Source organism: Sminthopsis crassicaudata, chromosome 2 (assembly GCF_048593235.1).
Source record: "Sminthopsis crassicaudata isolate SCR6 chromosome 2, ASM4859323v1, whole genome shotgun sequence".
Taxonomy (NCBI): Eukaryota; Metazoa; Chordata; class Mammalia; order Dasyuromorphia; family Dasyuridae; genus Sminthopsis; species Sminthopsis crassicaudata.
In genome coordinates, this window is record NC_133618.1 from 93,717,284 (window position 1) to 93,741,331 (window position 24,048).

The following is a 24,048-nucleotide window of genomic DNA, read 5'->3' on the forward strand; positions in this document are numbered from 1 at the left end:
TTATATCCTAGTACCAGAACAAACCTGGCCCAGTGGTAGTTATTCTGGGGAAACAAATATTTCTTACCCTTTTAGGTGTGTGTGGTATGTGTGTGTATGTGCGCGCACGCGCGCGCGCGCGCGTGTGTGTGTGTGTGTGTGTGTGTGTGTGTGTGTGTGTGAGAGAGAGAGAGAGAGAGACAGAGAGACAGAGAGACAGAGACAGACAGAGAGAAAGAGAGAGAGTGGCAGAGAGAGAGAGAGACAGAGAGACAGAGACAGAGAGAGAGAAAGAGAGAGGCAGAGAGAGAGAAAGAGAGAGAGAGAGACAGAGAGAGAGAGAGAGAGACAGAGACAGAGACAGAGAGAGAGAAAGAGAGAGGCAGAGAGAGAGAAAGAGAGAGAGAGACAGAGAGAGAGAGAGAGGACAGAGAGAGAGAGAGAGAGAGAGAGAGAGAGTGAGAGAGACAGAGACAGAGAGAGAGAGAGAGAGAGAGAGAGACAGAGACAGAGACAGAGAGAGAGAAAGAGAGAGAGAGGCAGAGAGAGAGAGACAGAGAAAGAGAGAGAGAGAAAGAGAGAGAGAAAGAGAGAGAGAGAGAGAGAGAAAGAGAGAGAGAAAGAGAGAGAGAGAGAGAGAGAGAGAGAGAGAGAGAGAGAGAGAGAGAGAGAAAGAAAGAAAGAGAGAGAGTCTGTGTGAATTTTTCAGATCACTGATATACAATTAATATTATATTAGAATTTTAAGTGTGGTAGCTATGTTTCATTCTTTGAGGGCAGTTACATGTCTGTTAGCTGTGAATTTTGAACCCAGGATTCCTGACTCTGAGTTAAGCGTTTTCTTTTTCTACAAAGAATTGACATTAACATATCTTTGCCTCCAGTCCAGCTTTACCACTGACTCTAGAACAGGGATTCTTAACCTGGGCCCATTATTTTGTTTTTGTACTTCGAAAACTATATTTCAATATAATTAGCTTCCTTTATACTCCTCTATATTTTAGCACATGTATTTAAAAGTATTAACATGAGGACATAAATTTCACCAGACTCCTCTCCCTCTCTCCCTTCCTCCCTCCTCCCTCCTCCCTCCCTCTCTCTCTCTCTCTCTCTCTCTCTCTCTCTCTCTCTCTCTCTCTCTCTCTCTCTCTCTCTCTCTCTCTCTCCCTCCCTCCTCCCTCCCTCCCTCCCTCCCTCCCTCCCTCTCTCTCTCTCTCTCTCTCTCTCTCTCTCTCTCTCTCTCTCTCTCTCTCTGTTGCTGTCTCTGCCTTTACTTGTCTGTCTGTTTGTCTCTATGTCTCTGTCTCTGTTTCTGTCTGTCGGTCTTCTCTATCTGTCTCGTCTTCTCTATCTGTCTGTCTGTCTCTTTTTCTCTTGTCTCTCACACACACATATACATACGTGCATAGACCTCTGGTCTAGAATGTTTGGAACCTCATTTTTATGCTGGTAAGGATTAAATAAATAGGTGAAAACTTATTTATTCATTTTAAGTTCTTTATTCACTTAAGTTCTAAATACACTAAAATACTCCTAAACACTTAGGAGTACACTCCATTGTCTTAGGATATTTTGTAACAAAAGACAACATAACATCTTTCGGGTCTTTAAAAGTAATTACAAAAGAAACTAGAAATTGAGGAAATGTCACTCAGCTACAGGGAATGACAGAACAAATTATTATATATAAATATGATAGAATACTATCATGATGAAAGAAATCATGAGGACAAGTTCAGAGGAATCTGGGAAGACTCACAAGAACTGTATGAATAGAATCAAAACAGTATGTACAGTAAGAAGAATATCATATGCATAAACAACTTGAAAAACTAAAGAATTCTAATCAATTCAATGACCAACTGGTTTCCAGATGACTTATACATGAGGAATCCATCTTGTAACAGAGACTACAGATGGAAACATATTTTTGGATATATTCAGTGTTATAATTTGTTTGCTTAACTATACTTACATATACACATGTTCATACATGTATGTTTTTATTTTTGTTTGCTGAGGCAATTGGAGTTAAATGACTTGCTCAGGGTCATACAGCTAAGAATTAAATTTAGGAAATAAATTAAATTAAATAGGAATTTAAAGTGTCTGAGGCCACATTTGAATTCAGGTCCTCCTGATTTCAGGGCTGGTGCTCTATCCACTGAGCCATCTAGCTGCCCTATGTGTTTGTGTTTTGATAAGGGTTTGCTTTTCTCTCTTTTTTTGATGGTGGTAGGAGGGAGAAGGAATGATGGAAAGTAGATTTTCATTATTTGAAAAAAAATAAAATAAAAAAGTAATTGAAGTTGGAATTGTGAAATGTGAAATGTACATAAGGTTTTACAGTCTATTGAGTAGGCTCTTCCCAATGGCTTTATAAAGAGACGCACACTATCTGGAGCACCAAAATACTAAGTTTCTAGCAATAAACATATGTTTACTTCAATAGTTATATTGCCTCTCAACACTTGTTTCTGGGTTATTGGGACTTTATCCTTCTGATTTTCAAAATGTGAGAATAACACTTTTCTACTGATTTAAAATATAATTTAAAACATTTTAACTTTAATTTAGAATGGTCTTTTGGTAATGTTTCTTAATACTTTAAATAACTTCAACAGCTCTAACCTTTCCCTCCCCCCCAATCCACCTCAATGCCTCTCTGAAATACTCATCTGTAAGTAAATATGTATCTGCCCAAAGGAAGTTCATTATTTTAAAGAAAATTTATTTTAAATTTCTGATTATATCAAAACTCAGAAATCCCTTATCTGCTTTTAATTAAACTTACAAATAGCTTTCTGAATTCCAGTTTCCTAACTATTTTCAGTCTGATACCAAGGATGGAAAGAATACTATACTTGTGTTCTGGGTTCAAATTTCAGTTTTTCCAACTTAAGGCACCTGGAATTTCAAGGCACTTTACCTCTCTGGACCTCAGTCTCTTCATCTGTAAAATGGTAGGCAATATTAACACATACCTTCCTGATTGTTGTGAATATCAAGTGAGTTAGAAAATCTAAAGCTCTCTGAAGCCTTGTATAAATAGTATACAGTTATCCTTTCCACACCATGATTTTCTACATCATGGTTCTGATTTATCACAAATCAATATAAGAAATTAAGCAGGAGTTTTGGGGAATTTTGTGGAAGATGATGCAGAAAAAGTTTAGAAACCCAGAAAGCCATAAAATACTGGTATAATATTATATGATATCAACCCAAATTTGACAATAAGGTACAATAAACAACTCATAAAAGAAAAAGAAAAAAACAGATTCATATATATATATATATATATACATATATATATATATATACACACACACACACACACACACACACACACACACACATACATGGAGAGTACAGTTTTATAGAAGCATTGTGGTATAATTGACAAATCATTGAATAGAATCTAGTCTCTTATACTAGCTGCAGGAAATCACTTAAGGTCTTAGCCTCAATTCCACTTTCTTTAGAGTGAGGATATAATAGCACCTAAATTGCAATTATTGTGAGATTAAAATGAGTTGATGTATGTACATTTGAAATGTCTACAACAATTATTTGTGGCAATGATGTCATGAGAACCCTCTAAGGATTGTTGACTAAGCCACAATATATTTCATTTCACAATTAGATATAAGGTTCAAAAAATAATTTGCCTGGAGAAAATATAGACTAAATTTTTATGATGTAAATGTCTGTTAAATTCCTTTTTCAAATCAGGTTTTGATAAAAGGAAAGGATATTTGAAGGGGAAGCAGAACACTACCTAAAGATATAGGCTGAAAGAAAAAACCTGGAGGCTCCCAAGTCAAACTAATTTTGATGCCTTTTTTTGCTTGCATCCCTTTTTGACTATCTATCCACTCCAACCTTCTTTGTTCCCTTAAGTGAGTTTAGATATGTAATTGGAAGGTGCTGTAGAAATAATCTAATCCAAGGGTTCTTAACTATTTTTGTGTTATGAACTTTTTTGGAAATCTAGAGAAAGCTATGAAATCCTTCTTAGAATTATGTTTTAAAATGTACAAAATAAAGTGCACAGCATTTAAAAAAAAACAATTATATTGGAATACAGTTATCAAAATATATTTTTTTAAAAATAGAAGTTTATGGATTCCAAGTTAAGAACCCCTGATCTATTTTACAGATAATGAAACTGAGACTCAAAGAGGTGACTTAGACACTAAGATATCCATGGATTGTCATAAAGTTCCAGGTTTTTTGGCTCTTCTTGTTTTTTTTTTTTTTTTTTTTTAAGCTGATTTAATACAGTAAAAAGGAGACTAAAACTGGAGTTAGACATCTTGGGATCAAAATCTGGCTCTGCTACTTAATGTCAAGGTCATGTAGGAAGTCAGTAGGAGTAGCATTCTTTCCACTATACTGCAAAACATCTTTATAAGGTCAGACATGATAGCCCATGCTTGTAATCCTAGCTCCTTGAAAAGATGAGGCAAGTGGATTGTCTGAGCTGCAGTAAGGTAAAGCAATAGAGAGTCTGCATTAAATCCTGAACCTATATGATGAGTCCTAAAATTAAGAGGCTATCCCAGTAGCGTGAGGAAACAATAAACAGCTATGTTTCCATAGCTGAAGAAAACCAGAAGTCTGGAACCTGAAGTAGTCCATAGGAGAGGAACAGAGGAGGTCCTAAACCACTTGAAACTGGGTAAAATGTTAACCTCATCACCCCAGCCACTGGGAACATGGGGGAGGGACTGGCCAGGGGCAAAAAAAAAAATCTGTGATCTTGCTTCTGTAAAGTCTGTGAGCTTATTTTGAGTTTCACACCTACTTCCTGCAGGACTATATTAAAAGTTTAAAATGTTTCACTCATCCTGAGGTTGTTTATTTATTGCACCCTTATTTGGGATTCAGAATTTTGTTTCCAACAGTAGAAACGGAAAAGGTTAAACAACTATACTAATCAGGAGTGCATTGGGCCTTTGAGTGGCCATTGTGCTAGCAGCCTAGCCAAGATAAAATGACAATCTCCCTGTCAGAAAAAAAGCTAAAAAACCTGGAATTTTGTGATAGATTTTTGAGATTTTGACATCAAAGTGACTAAACTCTTAAAACAAAACTCCATATTCCAATCTGATTTTACAAAGGCATGAGCAATTGAAAAGACATTAGGCAGGTAGTGCTGATCATCCTGAAGACCTGCTATTCTTTCCTGCTGCTAAAGAGTGCCATTTGATTCTGTTTAACATTATTACCATTTCATTATTACCTTAGAAAGAAAGTAATAAAATCCCTCACGATAGAGTTAAAGTAACAACTCTCAGTTATTGCTTCTCCTGGCAAAATAAGGCATGGCAAAGTATATGTTTGTAGGAATAGAGGAAAAGGAGGAGGAGGAGTAAGGAACCACTCAATTATCATATTTGAAATATAAGGTATAAAAAGCAAAGCATTTTGTATTTTCCCCTGTCAAAAATGTTGTGTATCTCTCTTTTTTCTTTCTCCCTTCCAAACTCCCTCCACCTCCCTTTTTCTTAAAAGTGATTTACACATTCTATAAAAAGAGGAAGAAAAATAAAAACCTAGACAGTTTTCTAGTTGTTTATAAGATTCTGAGGTCATACTTAGGGATAGCTTTTGTTAAAACAAAGTAAAAGATATAAAAAGGGAACTAAGATATGAAAAATCAGTCTTAAGGCCTCTTTGTCAAGGTTGTATATCTAACTTTAATTGAAGTATATTTCTCTCCCACCAACCAATCTATGCTGCCAAAAAATCCCAAAAAATCAAACAAAAAATTCTTTCAATAGGTTCTCCTAAAACAACCACTTACCTATACAGCACAACAGAGACTAGGGGAATTTGCTATTTATTGGAACATTCCTGCTTATTCTTGAAGTTCAAGTGTCAGTTACATTCTGATCTTGCTCTCCTATTTGAGATTTAAATATAACTGGACAAATCTATTTAGCATAGGAAAAGATATGTGGGATGTCTTTCCTTTTGCATTTATATTCCAAATGCTTAGTATAGTGTGTTTGGCACTTGTCAAAAGCTTAATCAGTGTTTTTTTCATTTACCCATTCATTCATCCACTAAAGCTGACATTATTAATGGGACATTTTGGGCAAATCAAGAAGAGAATAATATTTTGGGGTTGTTTTAAAATCATTTTAACATTTGGCTAACTGCACAATTACAATCCCACTAGAGAATTTGGCATTTTTCAATGCCTGACACATAGTTGGTGCTTTAAAAATGCTGGGTGGCTTTCTTAGGAATATTAAAATCATAATTAATTATAAACATTAAAATATGACTTCACATTTTGATATATATATATATATATATATACATACACACACACACACACATATATACATATATAATTATTGAATCTGACCAGATGATTACTACTTCATGGACTAGCTCCATATTCATAATGTCCACTACAGAACTATCATTTAACCCAATGATAAGGGAGAGTTGAAACAGGGCTGTACTAAAAATCACTTCTAGTTTTGGATAAAAAATAATTCAGGGTTTAGGTAGGTGAACAATTTTAAAATCCATAATTCATGCACATCAGAACACACAATAGTATATATATATATAAATTCTAAGTCTCCTCAGTTTGTTTTATTTTGTCAAGTTCAGCATCCTTAAAATTATTCCTTCAGTATACAGGGTATGAAATGCAAAAATATAGCCTTATCTTACAAACAGCATACCAGTTTCTTTTTTGCCTTCTGACTCTCAAAATTATTGCATGTTTGCCTATGTAATACTTCTAATCAAACCTCATTACAAAGTTCTCTTACCACCATATGTTTTTCCCACATTTAGCATTCCAAAAGTTGGCCTACAGATTATAAGATTAAATCTGTTCTACAGCAACTGTTCTCAGTATTATTTAGACCTTAAACCCAGGAGAGAGGGACTTTATCTGTTTTTATATTCCGTGGAGCTTTTGAGCCCATTGTCAGAACTAGAGATGTGTGAAATAAAAATAGTATGTCTATTTAAAAAAATCTATCAAAAATATATGTTGCAAAAATGAATTTGTTAATTAAAAAGAAATCAATTATTTTTTTTTTCTGAGCCTCCTTTGGTGATGCAACTGAGACTGTGATCTTATTAATAATAGACTAGATTTGTGACAGTGTAGAGCTTTGATAATGTGGCTGATATATGGCACTCTACACTTTACACAAATTAAAATGAATATTATTAATTCCTGAGAGATTAGACCAAAAATGGTCTAATTGTAGATACAGACATTCTTAACCTGGAGTTCTTGAACTTCTTTTAAAAAAGTATTTAGATAAATATATTTTAATATAATTCATTTCCTCTGTTGTTCTATGTATTTTATTTTATACATTTAAAACCATAATTTTGAGTACTGGTCCAAAAGCTGCACTAGATTGCCACAGGCATCAATACATAAAATTGTTCAGAACTCTTATTGTATATCCTTAAATCAATGGAAACTTCGACTTAATATTTATTCAAAAGACTATATATTGCACCACCATCTGGAGATAGGACCTTCTCCTAATAGATCTCCCTAATTATCAACTCCTTCTGTAAATACTTATTTTTTAAACTCTTATAATCTATATCCTTACTTTGCTTCAGTGTTACATACAGATGGTAATACCTTTGAACCTTCCCATATTATCATATATTACCATACTACTTCCAAAAACCAGAACTCTGAAAATCCTCATTGTTTACAACCTCCTATTCTTCCCCTGTAAAAGGCTGAAACTCTGAACAGGTGCACTGGAATCAGATAGCTGAGCACTTAAGGCTAATTTCCTATTGGACAATACTCTATTAGCATATCCTTGGGAAATGGCCCTTCTCACTATTCTGTGTTGGTTCGATCTTTTGGGGTATACAGATAATAGTAGGAGGGTTTAGGGGGTGGAGTGAGACAAGCCAGAGTCACTTTGAAGGAGGATGAGGAGAAAGAGTTTCATCCATTTCCTTTACTTCTCTCCCTAAAGACCAAGGACTTTTCCTGATCCTGACTCTGGCTGATCCTGAGGTCAACAGGGAGCTAACTTGGACTTCACATTCCTTTCTGCCTAAATCCTTATAAACTTGTTCTTTGTTCTCACAGCAACCTCCAGTTTCTTTCTTTCTTTCTTTCTTTCTTTCTTTCTTTCTTTCTTTCTTTCTTTCTTTCTTTCTTTCTTTCTTTCTTTCTTTCTTTCTTTCTTAGGCAATTGCAGTTAAGTGACTTGCCCATGGTCACACAGATAGGAAGTGTTAAGTGTTAAGCTGTTGCTCTGTCCGCTGCACTACCTAGCCACCTCCACTATATTTCTTTTTATGTTAACAGCTAGTCTTGTTCAAAGACTATTCAATAGAAAAGGTGATGGAGAGATTTTGTGTTCTCTGGGAAAGCATCTCCAATTCACACTAAAGTTTTCTATCCCCTAGTGGTCTGAAGAAACAAGCCAGGAAAAATTCCACAGAAGTCATTCAAACAATGTGGATTCTAGCTATTTGCAAAAGTTGTTTGGATTGTTTAAAAAAAACTATTTTTCTTTACAATCTTATCTTCCTCAGGAGTTTCATGGCCACCAGCTCCAAACCATACCAACTCCATTCTTGCCATTATCCCCATTTCCTCTCCATATGAACTTTGGACTCTTGTAGAAACATTCTGGACTGTGAGAGGTAAGGTTGAGTTTCTGTCCCTGTGTGTTTTTAAAAGGTGAGTGCTCATCTTCTCCAAGAAGCCTTCTTTGTTCCATGATAATACATGCTACCTCTTTAGGCTGTTAACCTCCAGAGTGTACATGCCTGTACAAATATATAATATGTATATAACATATGTAAGCATATTCACATGTACACACATGTGTATATATATATGTATATGCACAAATATATACTTACATGTAAAAAATACATATTTGGGCTTCTCTCCCTACCATCCTAACTAGAGGGTAGGCTTCCCAAGCAAAGATACTATGTCCTAGTTATATTATATCTAGTACACCTAGCAGTGCTTTTTATACACAGAAGGTGCTCAATTAATATACACTTTGCTGTCCATTGTGCAGTCTAGAACAGGGGTAGGGAATGAGTGGCTCCAGGGCCATGAAATCATTTGCTAAGACATACATAGTCAGTGATGAAAGCTGGTACAACTCACTACTTGATTTCTATTAGTTGATAGTTTTGCCTGGCATATGAAGAACATTATAAATATCCAAAAGGCCTTTCCAAATGGAAACACTTTACCATCATTTTGATTGCCACATGAATTGTGTGGTGAACTGGAATGTACCCACAAATTTCTGCCTTGCTTTCTGGAGCACTATATTACAAAATTCAGTTTTACTTCTGACATAAGGAGAAGAGGAAGAAAGGGAACATAAGTGAAAGTTGGGGACTTGAAATACACTCTGTAAACTCATAATTTGCCAAGGATAAATCCAGCCTATCTGGCATTTAAAACACCAGGCTTAGGATTGTCCCAAAGTGAGGGAACACAAAAGTTTTCCAAGTTGTCACTCTTCCATAGACAGTTAAAGAATTAGTAAAAGCTGTCTCATTAGGAAAAAGTATGCTTATCTGGAGTAAATGAACTTGGGTTTCAATCTAAGCCTCTATGTATTTCTATGTCAGTTTTTCTTTTGGGGATTCAGTTTTCTTAAGTGTAAAATGAGAAGGGTTTGACTGAGTTCTAATGTCACTTCTAACTTTTCACATCCTATTTAATCACATTTTTTGTTTGCAAAATAGAACAAAGTATTTTTTGGAAAATAGTACTGTCTTGTCTATATTATGCACAACAAAATGCCATTGTTTCTTTCTCTTAAGCTATTACTAGCTTTAGGACAATGTTTATTTCCATATATAAACATCAATACCAAAAATACCTTTTTAAAAATAATCTCTGAAATTTAATTTTTCATTGTATCTTATTTACATTACATTAATCCATAGGATGATGTACTAGCCCATCTTTATAAAGACCTTTCTAACTCTAAGCCATGTGATAGCTCTGTGAGTAAGGGAAAACAGAATTAATTATAAATGTTGATAGCATTTTAAAGATGCAGAGTAGTTATTAAGTTTACATATATATTTTCAAATAATATATTTATTTTGGCTAATATGGTCACGTTTAATATTTATTAGCTTTTTATAAATTAGAAAAGATTGGATCTGCACTCTGAGGGCCTATTTTGTTATTTTTAAATACTTTGTGCAGAAACATTATTTGACATATGTCATTTAAATTTTCTAAATAAAAAATATTTGTTGTTTGCAAGAGCATTGGGAGCTCTGATGTGTACATCAAAAGCAGCAGCAATAACAGACACCTTCAAGCAGAGATTTCTTACATATTTATTAATAGGATAGCTTGTAAAACATTCCACAAAGGAAAAAAAATTCCAATAATTTTGGAAGGATTCTCAAGCCTAAAATTTTATCACTCCCTCTTGTAATAATTTAATTGTATTATTAGTACTTAGCACTAATTTGAACACAGCGAATGCTTAGTAAATGCTGTTTTCTTTCTTTCCTTCCTGAGCTCTTATCTTTTCAATTCAGGATCACAAATCTGGAGATGCAAGGGACATTTAATATAAGCTCTTCATTTCCCAGATCAGGAAACTGAGGCCAGAAAGATGTGATTTAAACTCAACAATTTCAATGAATAACTAATTACTTTACTTAACTTGGCTAAGATTGATGATAAGAACTAGAAAATTCACCTGGAACCTAAGGAAGATCTTAGTCAGAATTTCAAATCAATGACACAGATTTACATAATCTCATTAAAAAAATCTTCCCATTACAGGCCTATTTATTTTCACCTTTCAAACTCTTTTACACTATCTCCAGATTAAGAACAGGATTCTAAGTTCTTTGGCCTTCCCCTTCTTTCCTAGGGTATCTAAAATATAGAAAGATTCATAGATGCTAATGATTAGAGAAGGACACCAAGCCATTTATAAACAAAAGGTTTCCCTGAATGTGTAGCTAGACCTACAATTTATTGCCATCCTGAAGAATGAGTTCTTAGAAGAGAGATCCTTGTATACTGCAAATGTCAAGGACAAAATCAGGTTGTTGTTTACTAATGAATTGTTGAAAGTCCTAATACAAGTAAGTTGTAATAGAATGTTGGAAATATTCCTGCCTGTAGAATCCATCTCATCCAGTACCCTCATTTCACGGCCAAGGCAGAAATTTATTGACTTGCCCAAAGTCACAAAGATATAGGTCACTTGCCTATGTTCATACAACCAATGAACATTAGAAGCAAAATTCTGGTTCTTTTACTTTGAAAACAACTCTATCAACCAGGCTACATAGTCTCTCATATTCATATTTGCAGAAACTCATGGCTATAAAGGAATTTCTTGAAAAGGAATTAATTGTAGATGAATATTCAACAAATGAAGAAAACAAGAACACCACCATCATCATCGCCATTATTATTGTTATTATTATTTTATTATTAACCTAGCTCTTTCTTCTTTTTCATTCTTCTTATACCTTACTCCCTGATACATTTTCTTACATCCAGTAACACTGTGCTCCTATCTGTTCAATGAATTAAACCATCTGGGCATTATCTCTGGCTGCCCCAGATGCCAGGAATACTATCCTCCTTTTCTGTGACCAGACCTGGAGTCAGCAAGTCCAAAATTAAAATCCTCCCTCAAATATTTACTAACTGTGTGACTCTGGGCAAGTCACTTAACCCTATTTATCTCAGTTTCCTCATCTGTAAAATGGGGATAATAATACTTCCAGTATTGTGAGAATTTAATGAATTAATATTTGTAAAATACTTAGCAGTACTTGGAATATAGTTAGTCCTATATAGATAATAATTATTATTAATTATAAATATAATATGTAAAAGCACATTATATATAAATTTCCATTTTGATGGGTGTTTAAAGAGAAAAATTACTTACTTTTGAAAAAATATAGTATTAGAAATTACAATAGATATCTCAAAATTAAATACGCCCTTCAAGAATATAGAAGGTGAGTGAATTTTCACTTTTTTATATTATAAGTCTCAGTGCAGGTAAACATGGGAATAACCCCTTAAACATTGCATTCTGTTCAAAAATTGAACACCATTCAGGGAAAAAATTATATATATATATATATATATATATATATATATATATATATATATATATATATATATATATATATATACATATATATATACACACACATATGCATCCATACACACACATATATATGTGTGCGTGTGTGTGTGTATCTTTATGCATGCTTAACTTTGAATAAGAGACTGAAATGGTCTGTTAGAGAGGACATTTCAATGAATATGCTTTCATATTTTCTGTTTTAGTGTAAACATAAATATATCCCTCTCCTCCTGCATGCCCTGAAGGATGGCAGAACAAACTTCATCTCATCAATTTAGAATGAATCCAATTTAATTCTGCTTGACCAAAAATCTGCTTCCATTGTTCTAAAACATGCAATCACCCCAAGCTACATTTCTATTGCAGCTTAAGTGGCTCAGTATTATCACTGAGGAAAGTATATTTTGATTGAGAAAACAACTCAGGATGCCTTCTGAAAAATAAAAGGCTATTTCTTGTACATCACTGTTCTTAACAGATGACAAATATGGTAACTTCAATGAATATTCTTTAAACCAATCTTTAGAAATAATAGGCTTGTTAATACTCTTGTAATACTTTTGTTAATACTGCATCTAAACTCCAACTCATACTTCAATGCCCAAGTTACTAAGAAATTTTACTAATTGCACAATTTTAAATCCTGTGCTTTTAATCAATTAGGAAATATAACAAATTAATTTTACCCCAATAAACAATTAATTTCTTTACTAGTTTTTAATTCTTTTATGCACATTTAGCTCCTATTTCCATAAATCAAGGCAAACTACCAAAAAGGAAATTTTAAAGAGTTAGAGGAACTCACAATTAGAGCTGAAATTTCTTTTAGAGATCATATACTCCAACTTCTAAATTTTATAAATGTGAAACCTGAGGCCTGTAATCATATTTAAAAATAATTTGAAAAGATATATAATCAAGAATCGTAAGGAAAATAATTGTGAACTATAGGTATGAAGGGACCTTGATATGATCAAATAATATTAATTAGGAGTCATCAAAAACTATTTAATAGTAGTATAACAAACCCCAAAATGCAAAGTACTAGAAGAAGGAATTCCTATTTAACAAAAATGGGATTTTTTAAAATTGAAAAGCAATTTTGTAGAAAATAGTTAAATCAGTAACATGTATCTAATGAAAAAAAAGCCCAACGCAGATGAAAAGATTGTACTATAAAAAGTCATACAATATTTCCATTTATTTATTTGTTTGTTTGTTTGTTTACGTATTTATTTATTTATTGCTAAAGCAATTGGGGTTAAATAATTTGCCCAGGGTCATACCACTAGGAAGTATTAGGTGTCTTAGGCCATATTTGAACTCAGGTCCTCCTGACTTCAGGACTACTGTTCTATCCACTGTGCCACCTAGCTGCCCCCTCCATACAATATTTTGAAAGAGTTGGAGAAAATTCAACTAGACTTGAAAAAGACTAGAAAACAGAACAGATAATATTGATTATGTAAAATTTAAAAGGTTTTTGTATAGATGAAAACAATATAATTAGAATAAGAGAAAGTTTTGGGGAAAATCTTTATATCAAATATTTCTAATAAGGTTCTGATATCTGAGCTATATAGAGATTTAATAAAACAATTAAGAAGAGCATTTATTCAATAATTAGTTAAATAATATGGACAATGAATTTTCAAGAGAAGAAAAGTAAGCTATCAATAACCACTTCTCAAAAAATGTTTCATATCCTTAATAAAGAAATGCAGATTAAAACAATTTTGTTATTTTATCTCAAGGCCTTAAATTGGCAAATATGGCAGAAGATGGAAGTAGTCAATGTTGGAGAAATTATGGGAAGAAATGAATACTAAAATACTTCTGGTGGAGTTATGAACTAGTCCTACAATTCTGGAAAAACAATTTGGATGGACACTAGAAAAGTAATTGTCTTTGGATTTAATGATCCTACTAAAGAACATTTATACTTGAATATTATCCATTGTTCTCCCTATCATAGTGATGTCATGCAAAGAGCTTTCCTGGACCTTTTTTGCTTCTCTTTCTACATTATCAAATACCATGGGTTCAATTTTCTCTCTATGTGGGTAACTCTTAAAATAGATCTATTATTTCTTCATTTGAATAGCAGTCCCATAGTACCAAAAGCTTAGTATATATTTTTGGCTAGATATTTCTACAAATCTACATCTATAAATCAAGATGACAAAACCTGAACTTGGGATGGATATCTTTCTCTCTTCTCTCTTTTCCTCCCTCTCCTCCAAAATAACTCATTTCTATTGACACCTTCAATCTTTGTATCAAACACTTTTTTTCCCCTTTCAACTCCCAATATCCAATCTGTTCCCAAATCTGGTCACATTTAATTATATAATATACCTATTACATCTGTCCCCTTGTCATTACTCATGCATTCTCTAATCTAGTTCTAGCTTTCTTCTCCTTACTTAAAATTCCCAATTGGTGAACTCAAGTCCACTTTTCAGATCTGACTTTTCTATTCCCCTACTCTACAATCTTAAAAGGCTGCCTATTACTTCTTTGATGGAAAAAAAAAATCACTCAATCTTTTAAAGGACTTCATATTGATTCCCAACTAATTTTGCAGTCTTATTTCATTGTTTCCCTTTATACGCTTTTTACATTTAATACACTTACATTTCTAGTCCAACTAATTTGGTAGCCATTAAATCAGTTGTATAGCCATTTACTGCAATAAGAGTCAACCTTGGAGTTCCATATATCTTGTCAGTTACCAATCTTGTTTCTACCATCAAGTTATTTTTTGCATCTATAACCTTTTTCTCTACTCACATGGTTACCACCTTGTACAGGGCCCTCATCATCCCTTACTGGAATTATTGTAATACCTTCCTAAATTGTCTCCCTGACTAAAGTTTTTGCTTTCTCTAATTCATCCCTTCCTCCATTGCTAAGGTATAGTTCTACCTATGGCACTTCTCTGCTCCATAAACTCCAGTGTTTCCCTCTTCTTCCTCCTTCTCTCTCTTGCCCTTTCTTCCTCTTTGTCTCTCCCTCTCTGTATCTGTCCCTGTCTGTCTGTCTCTCTCCCCCCTCTCTCCCTCCCTCTCTCTCACTTCTTTCCTTCCTTCCTTCCTTCCTTCCTTCCTTCCTTCCTTCCTTCCTTCCTTCCTTCCTTCCTTCCTTCCTTCCTTCCTTCCTTCCTTCCTTCCTTTCTTCCCTTCCTTTCTTCCTTCCTTCCTTCCTTCCTTCCTTCCTTCCTTCCTTCCTTCCTTCCTTCCTTCCTTCCTTCCTTCCTTCCTTCCTTCCTTCCTTCCTTCCTTCCTTTCTTCCTTCTTTCCTTTCTTCCTTCCTTCCTTCTTTCCTTCTTTCCTCCCTCCCTCCCTCCCTCCCTCCTTTCCTTCATTCCTCTCTCTCTCTCTCTCTCTCTCTCTCTCTCTCTCTCTCTCTCTCTCTCTCTCTCTCTCTCTCTCTCTCTCTTGCATTTATAGGTAAAAACAACACTGTTTTTGGTTATACATGTTTAAAAAAAACATTTCCTTATGAGTTATGTTAGGAAAGATCCATCTTCTTTCTAAGAACAATACAAACTCATCTGTCATGTAAAATTCTTCACAACATGGTTCTCACCTACATTTTTCAATTTATTATATATTACACCATTCATGAATTTTAGGATCTGGCTAAATTGGAATTCTTTCTATTCTTCACATGGTACTCTATTGAATTTTTCCATGACTTTGCACAGACTATCCTCCATATTCTTAAGACTTTCTCTTCCATTTCCAAAAATTCCCATTTCTAGAAATGCTTAGTTTCCTTGTGGAGGAAAGAAAGGAAGGAAGATAATAGGTAAAGAAGGAAGGAAGGAAAAATAGAGGGAAGGAAGGAGGGAGGAACAAAAAGAGAAGGAAGGGAAGAAAGGAAGGAATTTGATAACATAGGATTGATGCTCAAGAGAGAAATGAGGCAATGATAGATATATGGGTATTATTCACATAGATAATTGAACCCATGGGATTTAATAAAGAAAGGAAGAAAGGAAGGAAGGGAGGAAGGAAAAAATTGAGGCAAATGGAAGTCAAATGACCTGCCCAGGGTCACAAAGCAGGTAAGTATCTGAGGTTGGATTGAATTTAAATCAATCTCACACCAGGCATTTCATAACTGCCTATGAAAGATGACAGTCATCTCGAGGACAGAAACTCTTTCATTTTTGTCTTTTTGTGTCTACTGCCCAGCACAGTGTCTTGAACATAACAATAATTTAATAAATGTGTGCTGAGTAAATTTAATCAGAAGCCTGAAGGATGCAATGATTAATCTTTCTACTCCAGGGGTCTGGTGATACAAGAGATCAGTTACTTCTTTTCTTGGTAGAGGGGGAAGGCACACTACAGAGGCTGAATGAAGGACAAATACATATGGTTTCTTTTGATATTGGTTAATTTTGTTTGATCATTTTTCTTTATTAATAAGGAGGCCTGGGGGTGGGGACTGAGGCAGGAGGATGATTTGGAATTAAAAAATAAAAGCATCAACAAAACCTCAAAAGAAAAGAAAGAAATTGAGGGCTAGAGAGATAAAGACAACTTTCTTAATGCTACATACCCTAATTAGAAAAGCTGAGAAGCAAACCCAGGTCCTTTGAGTCCAAATACAGGCTTTTTTCCCACTATATAATCCAATCATCATAAACCACTTTAAAGCAATTACATATTCTTCTTTGAATTATTTGTTGTTAATGCTTTGAAATTTTTTCTGAGATTTTGAATCTCTTTTTTTAATGAATCTACTAATCCTTCATTTAATTCAGTATCCCCACAAATGGACCAAGTAATCACTAATTGATTAGATCATTTACTTCTATAAACTGCCTTCATCTTTAAACATAGGCTAGTTTATAATAAATGGACACTTTTCATTAACAATTAATATTCAGTTGACTGTTTTGAATTAATTTGAAAAGTTGAATTAATTTTCTAAGAGATAGAACTTTTTTCTTCTACATTGTAGGGTATGAGTTTTAATATCAAATAGGATTCTTCTACATTTTCTTAGAAATCATAACATTGTGGCATTTATTATTTAACTTTTGCTAAAATAACTAAAAAAGAATACACACTTTCATCTTACTGTTTTGGATGTTGGAGATAGCAAAAAAAAAAAAAAAAAGTAAAAACTTTTCAGATTTTCAACCATCTCTAGCCCTCTTTATGCTGGCTTCCTCCCAAGCTTTGCCCATCATACTTTCTTTAATTTTCTTGCTAGGTGACCTCCATGCAAATGACTATATACTCAGCCTCCTAACTTCAGTTTCTTTTTAAATTTTTCAATTTAGATGAGCAACTATTCCTTCTATAACCTTTCTTGTTTCTGTTAAAGGCACTACCTTCCTTCCAATCTCCTAAGTATATAATCTCTGAATCATCCTTGGGTTTACCACCTCCCCTTATCCTTCATATAGAATATATTGACAAATATTGTCATTTTTTCTTCACAATACATTTCAACATTTGTCAGTTTTCTTTACTCACATCATCATCATTCTTCTAGTTCAACATTTACTATTTATTTCCCAAATTATTGCAATAGCTTCCCAATTGATTTCCCTGTTTTTTAGTCTTCCCTTTCTATAAGTTATCTTCTACACAGGTACCAAAAATAATCTACCTCAATGATAGCTCTGAAAGTTGACTTCTTCCTTTTGTTTCTAGCATAAAATAGATATGACTCAATTAGTCATTTGATGCTCTTCATAGTCTGATTTCAGCTTTCCTTCCCAGGTTTCTTTCATTATCACTCCCTTTCATATACTCTGTATTCTAACAAAATTGACCTTCTTGTTTCCTAAATTTCACATTATATCTACTGACTCCATGTTTTTGGATAGGTCATTTTCCATGCCTGAAATACCTCTCATCAATATTTTTTAACATCTTTAACTTCCTTTGAGGTTTAGATCAGGTACCACCTATTCAAAGTATTTTTTCCCCTTCCTATTAATTTTCTTCTCAAATAACCTTATTCATCTACATATTGTTGTATTCTGTAGCAGTGAGTAAAGTCATAGAGAAAAGTGGGTACTTTTTTTCGCCCCTATAGTTCTATCCCTAGAATCACTGTGCCTTGGATATATAGTAGAAACTTAGTCAATATTTGTTGATTTGAATTACATTTTGTGATTATGCAGAAGATTATCTGTGCATTTCACCTTTTCATTTTAGGTAATGATTCTAATCTGATTCTAATCTCTTGTACTTTTTGCAGGATTTCAATTCTATGAATCATTTTGTATAAAGGAAATGGTTCACCAACTTCTTTAGGTTTTACTGTGTGTAAAATTTACTTAAGTGATTTGACACTAATGGAACCTCAAAAATAAGCACTTTTTTGAATTACTTAGAAGTTACAACCTTAGCAGAACAGAAAAGTCTATATGCTTAAAGCCCAACCAAAGTCACAAGGTCCAATTTTGTTCATCTTGAACATTAACTATTTTTTATTATCTTCAACTCTGCAAATATAAAACAAAACTCTGTAAATATGAAATCACAAACTGGAGGAATGAGGTCTTCTTAAAAAATGTGCTTTGGCAATGAAACAATCAGCATTCAAGCATTCACATCCTGGCAAGGCTAGCCATGTTCAGGAAAAATAATGAAAGAAAAACAAAAGAAAGTAGGGCTACATAATGCAAGATAAAATTGCTGGATCATTTCAGTTGTATCCAGTTGGGAAAGATCCTGAAGTGATTTGCCATTTCCTTCTCTGGTTCTTTTTACAGATGAGGAAACTAAGGTAAACAAAGGTTGAATAACTCCCCAGAGTTACATAGTTACTAAGTGTAACCATGAGACTTCCTGATTCTAAGCCCGGTGTTCTATCAATTAAACTGCCAATATAGGAGTGAGAATTTTTAGGTTCCCTTCCCCTTTTTAGTCTTTTCTCCTTTCCTAAATTCTGCTATTACTTCAAGAAGTCTGTTGCTTGCTAAAGAAAGATGATATTTTAAATAAATATATAAATTACTATTATTACTTTTTACTTCACAGGTGATTAGATGACTGTGTAGCAACTAACATAAGCACATTACTGCTACATTTCATGATCATTAAATCAACCAATCTCATTTGAGCTAAGGCAAACAATTGAAATGGAAGGAAAATGCAGAAAAGACAAGAGGTGCATGAGAGAATCTATTCAAAGGTCAGGAATGCCTTCAGAGGGATCCAAGCTATAATTATAACAATGTCTAACTCAGACAAATTCAGCATTAATTTATTTTTCACTTATTTGAAGTTTATCCATAAAAATATTACCAAAAATGAGTTCTAATGAGAAATTATCCACAAATCTTGCTAAATACCTTACCCTAATTTTTTTTTTTTTATACTTTCATACAGTATTCTTGCCCTTCAATTAAACATTTCTCAAATTTGGCTTAAATATGTGGAAAAAAGATAATGGTAGATTTTTACTATGAGAGATATCTGAAATTTAGTACAAAGTATGACAGACCATATCTGAGTCTTAATAAAAACAATAAAACTAATTTAGAAACTACATTCTCTACTGACACTCAACCGTTTCAAAGTTTGACTCAAGAAAACTCATTTTGAGCCAATACTTTCCAATTAGATATTTAAAATATTTAACAAACCCATCTTTTTTTTTATTTTATAAGATAAATAAATATTTCTTTGTCATTTACAGAAAATCCTGCAGATCTTAAAAATTCTAATTATTCTTGTATGTTTAAGGTCCTGCTTTGGAGTTATCACCTAACACTATTCACAACTCCACTTATGAGATCCACAACCAAAGATGCCTGAATAAAACTAGCTATGACAGAATAAACAAGGCGCAAAAGAAACTTTGATACCTATAGTCTGAAACAACTTAATCTACTAAAAAAGAAACAAACAAAATCCCAACCCCAAATCTATAAAAGCAATTTTGGTAAAAATGAAGCTAAGACACATAAAAAAGAGGCAAACTCACCTGGCTAATGGGTTCTTTTGTAGGGGGCTTTCCTCTTCTGGCTGTGCTGGTAGCCAGGGTGGTGGTGGTTTCCATAATGGATGTGGACATCTCAGACTGCATGGCTGTGGCTGTTGACTCAGTTGTCATTGAGGAAGGCACTTCACCAACCAGTCTCACATTTCCCACTATCGCGATGTTGGCATCATTTTCGGCTGCCATATTCAGAACTTTCAAGCCATTGTAGTAAAGACCAGACAGCTGGCCCTGGAAGGGGTGGCCCTGCTCTTTCCCGCCAATTATAATGGTTGCTTGACTATTGAAGATTGTGAGCTGACGCCCTGTAAAAATAACATTACATACATGCAAAAATGTTGATTGTGAACTCTACATTCTAAACAGGATGATAAAACAGATCTTTCATGGGGTGAATAATGAGAGCAATAAACTATAAGATAGGCATTTGACTCATAATTCATTGCTTTTTAATGAGGTGTCCATGAAATGTATAATATTGGTAAATACTTGTAATTGCTTAATTAACTCTCAATGGATTGCTTTTGCTAAAAGACCAATCAAAGATGTCTGATACCAAATTTATTTTTTTGTCGATCATTTTCCCCATTTTTTCTTGAAGTCTTGCTATTTCACTTTTGAGTCTTGGTTGTCGAATTCAAAAATGCAAAATCTTTGGCAGGATTTTTAACATTTCAAGGATTTGCCACACTGAAATAACCACTGACATACTAACCTGAAACTATAAAATATTTAGTTTATCTTTTTTTTTTTTTTAAATTTAAGATTTAAAGGTCTCATAATTCAGGTAATGGCCATATTGACAGTATGGTAAATGAGAGTTTACTTTTAAAATGTAATGTTTCATTGGCTCATTTGAATCATTCTATTTCTCCGGCATTCACACTGAAAAGAAATGCATGGTTCACACGGTTTACATCCAAGGCTAGGATTTTAAATATGTAAATAAATAGATCTGATTGGCTTTCAGCAAGTCTATCAATTAAAACAAAAGAAAAAGAAAAAGTTTTAGATGTAAAAGCGGCTTCAGGAATGATACACATACCAATGGAGAAATCATGGCACATTTTCATTCAACAGAAATCTTCAGAAACAATACCATTATTATCAAATTGAATATCCACTTTAGCAGACTGGTTTCTGCCAATAAAGCATGCACACAACTTTAAGTCCAGTTTTAATTAGGGTTTGTTCCCAAATCCTCTTAGAATGTTGCAAACGTTAAAGGGACTTTGTTTTGACCGGCAATACATATTGCCCACTATTTAAGATACCTACAGTTTAAACAAAGAGTTTTTCAGGACCATAATGAAGATATCAGAACTACATATATTTTAGTTAATAATTTAGATGTTGGAACATGTAATATAATCTATGAATGATTTATCATTTTGGGTTAATGTTTGCTATCATACCTTCATAGATTGAGTTAGTGGATTATATTTAACAGTCCCTTTAACCTTAAGTTAACAGGGTAAGATTATTATACAGCTGGTACTTCTAAAATGTATAGAAATTATTATACAAGGTATGCAAATATTACTATCTACATTTTACTGTTTTAAATTTGTTTTTAATTTAGTTTTACTGAAAATTTATTTTTTATGTTTATTAGTGTTACAATGAAGTACTACTTGGTTATGTTCAAATTATTTTTTTATTTGAAGTTTTAATCAATGTTTTTTACCTTTGTCGAGTAGCCATTCATCAACTACTCGACCAAGTCGATATGGAATTCGCTGTCTAGCAATCGCCAGGCGCTCGTTATCATTGTTTCCTTTAAAGTTTAAAGAGACATTTCATTGGTTAAAATCTGTAAGGTCAAAGGTTAAAAGTTAATACTTAAAGCTTGAGCTATACAGTTGCCACATGATTTTTTGAAATTTGGAATTTTAAAAAGTTCTACCTAGAACATTTCATGTTTCAGACTTTCATTCATTCATTTATTTTATTTTAGCAAACAAAATTATTCCTATGTTAATTGAAAATTAGAAATCTGCATTTGAGCTAGGTTATTAAACTTATGTTATAGACAGACCCAAACAACAAATTTAAACATCATATAATGGCTTTACAAAAAATGACCATTGACCTCAGGGTTTTGTCTGTTTTGATATTTCTTATTAACTAGTTAAACATGTTCAGGTGAAACAGTTTTAAGTTTTCAAAATACATCCAACCTCTTACTCCAGATTAATCATTTAAAGAAAACAAAACCTTAATACCCTCTAAGGCACACTCCAGCCATCTAAAATAAGCCTGACATACTTTATTTCCTATTCAGAAAATAGAAATTCTTATTCACCTCATATAAAGAAACCACAGAGTCCAAACATTTCTAGTGAGATACAAACAAATTGGGTAATCAATCACTTGTACATCACAAGATCACAGATAATACATTCTGCATCAACAAGATGTGTTGTTAAGGGAGAAGGCTTTGACAAAAGTGACTTCATTTGAGTGTCCTTTAAGCTTATCCAGATCTCAACTTGTTAAGGCATATCCCACTTGAAAGAAGATTTTGTTTATATTTCAGACAATCAAATCACATTATTTGGTCGCTTTTTCTTAAGTATATCAGACAGCTTAAGGAGAAAAAGCAAACCATCAGCACAAAGCACTAATAGATCTATCCTGCCCTCAGTTTACTAGGAGGTTGATTAGAGGACATGCCTTCTTATGAAAAATCTATCTGAAAGATCTGCTCTTTAAAATTACTTTGAACATTACTTGTAATCTGAATTTTTATTTTAATCTAGAAAATGCTTATAGGTAAAAACCACAGACTAATGTTTTAGTATTTGGCAGCAAAGGAGTATAGAGCTATGTTCTTCTATAAAATATAAGTATTATGGTGCTAGGGTCTTCCACTCTTAGGGAACAATAGAAGATAATTACTACCAACCTTTCTGGAGAAAGTGGTAATTTCACTGATATAACTAACAAAAATATCTTCAATCTTAGTAGGCAATCTAAGAGGCATGTCAAAAACAGTTTTCCAAGAAATTTTTTGGTCTTTTTGACATTGAGCTCACATGAAACCCTCTTGACTATACTGCTGACAAAGGATTAAAGTAAGTATAGAGGGCCTTTTTTAGGAAACATAGTTCCATGTGAGCTTGTATATGAATGACTCTTTCAAAGAGAAAGATATTATCTTAAATTGTCAATACTCTTGACACAATCAAAATGGAATTTAACCTTCAACAAAAACCACTTTTAGAATATATAATTTTATCTGAATTTATACACTTCAAGGACTAAAACGTCAGTGTGGATATTCCTTCCACCAACAGGGATTTCAACCTCTCTATAATTTAGTAACTTAGTTTTTATATATGCCATGATTAAAAAAAAATCCTCATCCCAACTTGATGATGAGCCTCTCTAGGTTTAGATGGGTTAATCCTAGGCCATATTGACATATGATCAACTATGCCCATATGCAAAGCTTTTCCAGCTTAGTTGAACCAATTTAATGTCTATACTTCCCTGACAAGGGAAATCTGGTGTCAACTCTGCCCTAATGATGACTCAAAGTCAGACACTAGTGGACAACATATTAATTTCATTTTTTTTTTCCAATTTTATGATTACAGACTGGTCTTAATACTACTTTTTCTTCTAGATTTGCCTCCATCAATCAAGAATTAGTTTGCATCATGCAAATTTATTCCTGGATATTTAATGCAAAACAGTTGTCAGGGAGTGAAGATAGTCTAAATCTTAATGGGAATTCTCCATGTACTTTCCTAAGAAGTCACATGACTAATATAATCTAATATGCTTATTATGCTGCTGCAGAAGAATTATATGTATAAAAATGCACAAATGCAACTATTAGATAATTTGTTGTTCATGGATCAGAAGGCATGGAACTACAATAGCAACATGAAAAAGAAATTGCAATGAAAATAACAGCTAACATTTACTATGT

General features: G+C 33.4%; 1 protein-coding gene across 32 annotated transcripts in view; it reads right to left on the reverse strand.

Annotated features, from left to right (window-relative positions):
• NRXN1 (neurexin 1) overlaps window positions 1-24,048 on the reverse strand; it is a 1,346,328-nt gene that overhangs the window by 153,966 nt on the left and 1,168,314 nt on the right. For 21 of the 32 annotated variants that reach the window (XM_074286813.1, XM_074286827.1, XM_074286819.1 and 18 more), the window contains 2 exons: window positions 21,796-21,885; window positions 20,094-20,413 (listed from right to left, as the gene is read on the reverse strand). In XM_074286813.1, coding sequence (XP_074142914.1) covers window positions 20,094-20,413; window positions 21,796-21,885 — 410 coding nt within the window. The remainder of the gene's footprint in view (window positions 1-20,093; window positions 20,414-21,795; window positions 21,886-24,048) is intronic. The other 11 variants (XM_074286834.1, XM_074286833.1, XM_074286831.1 and 8 more) reach the window with 1 other exon arrangement.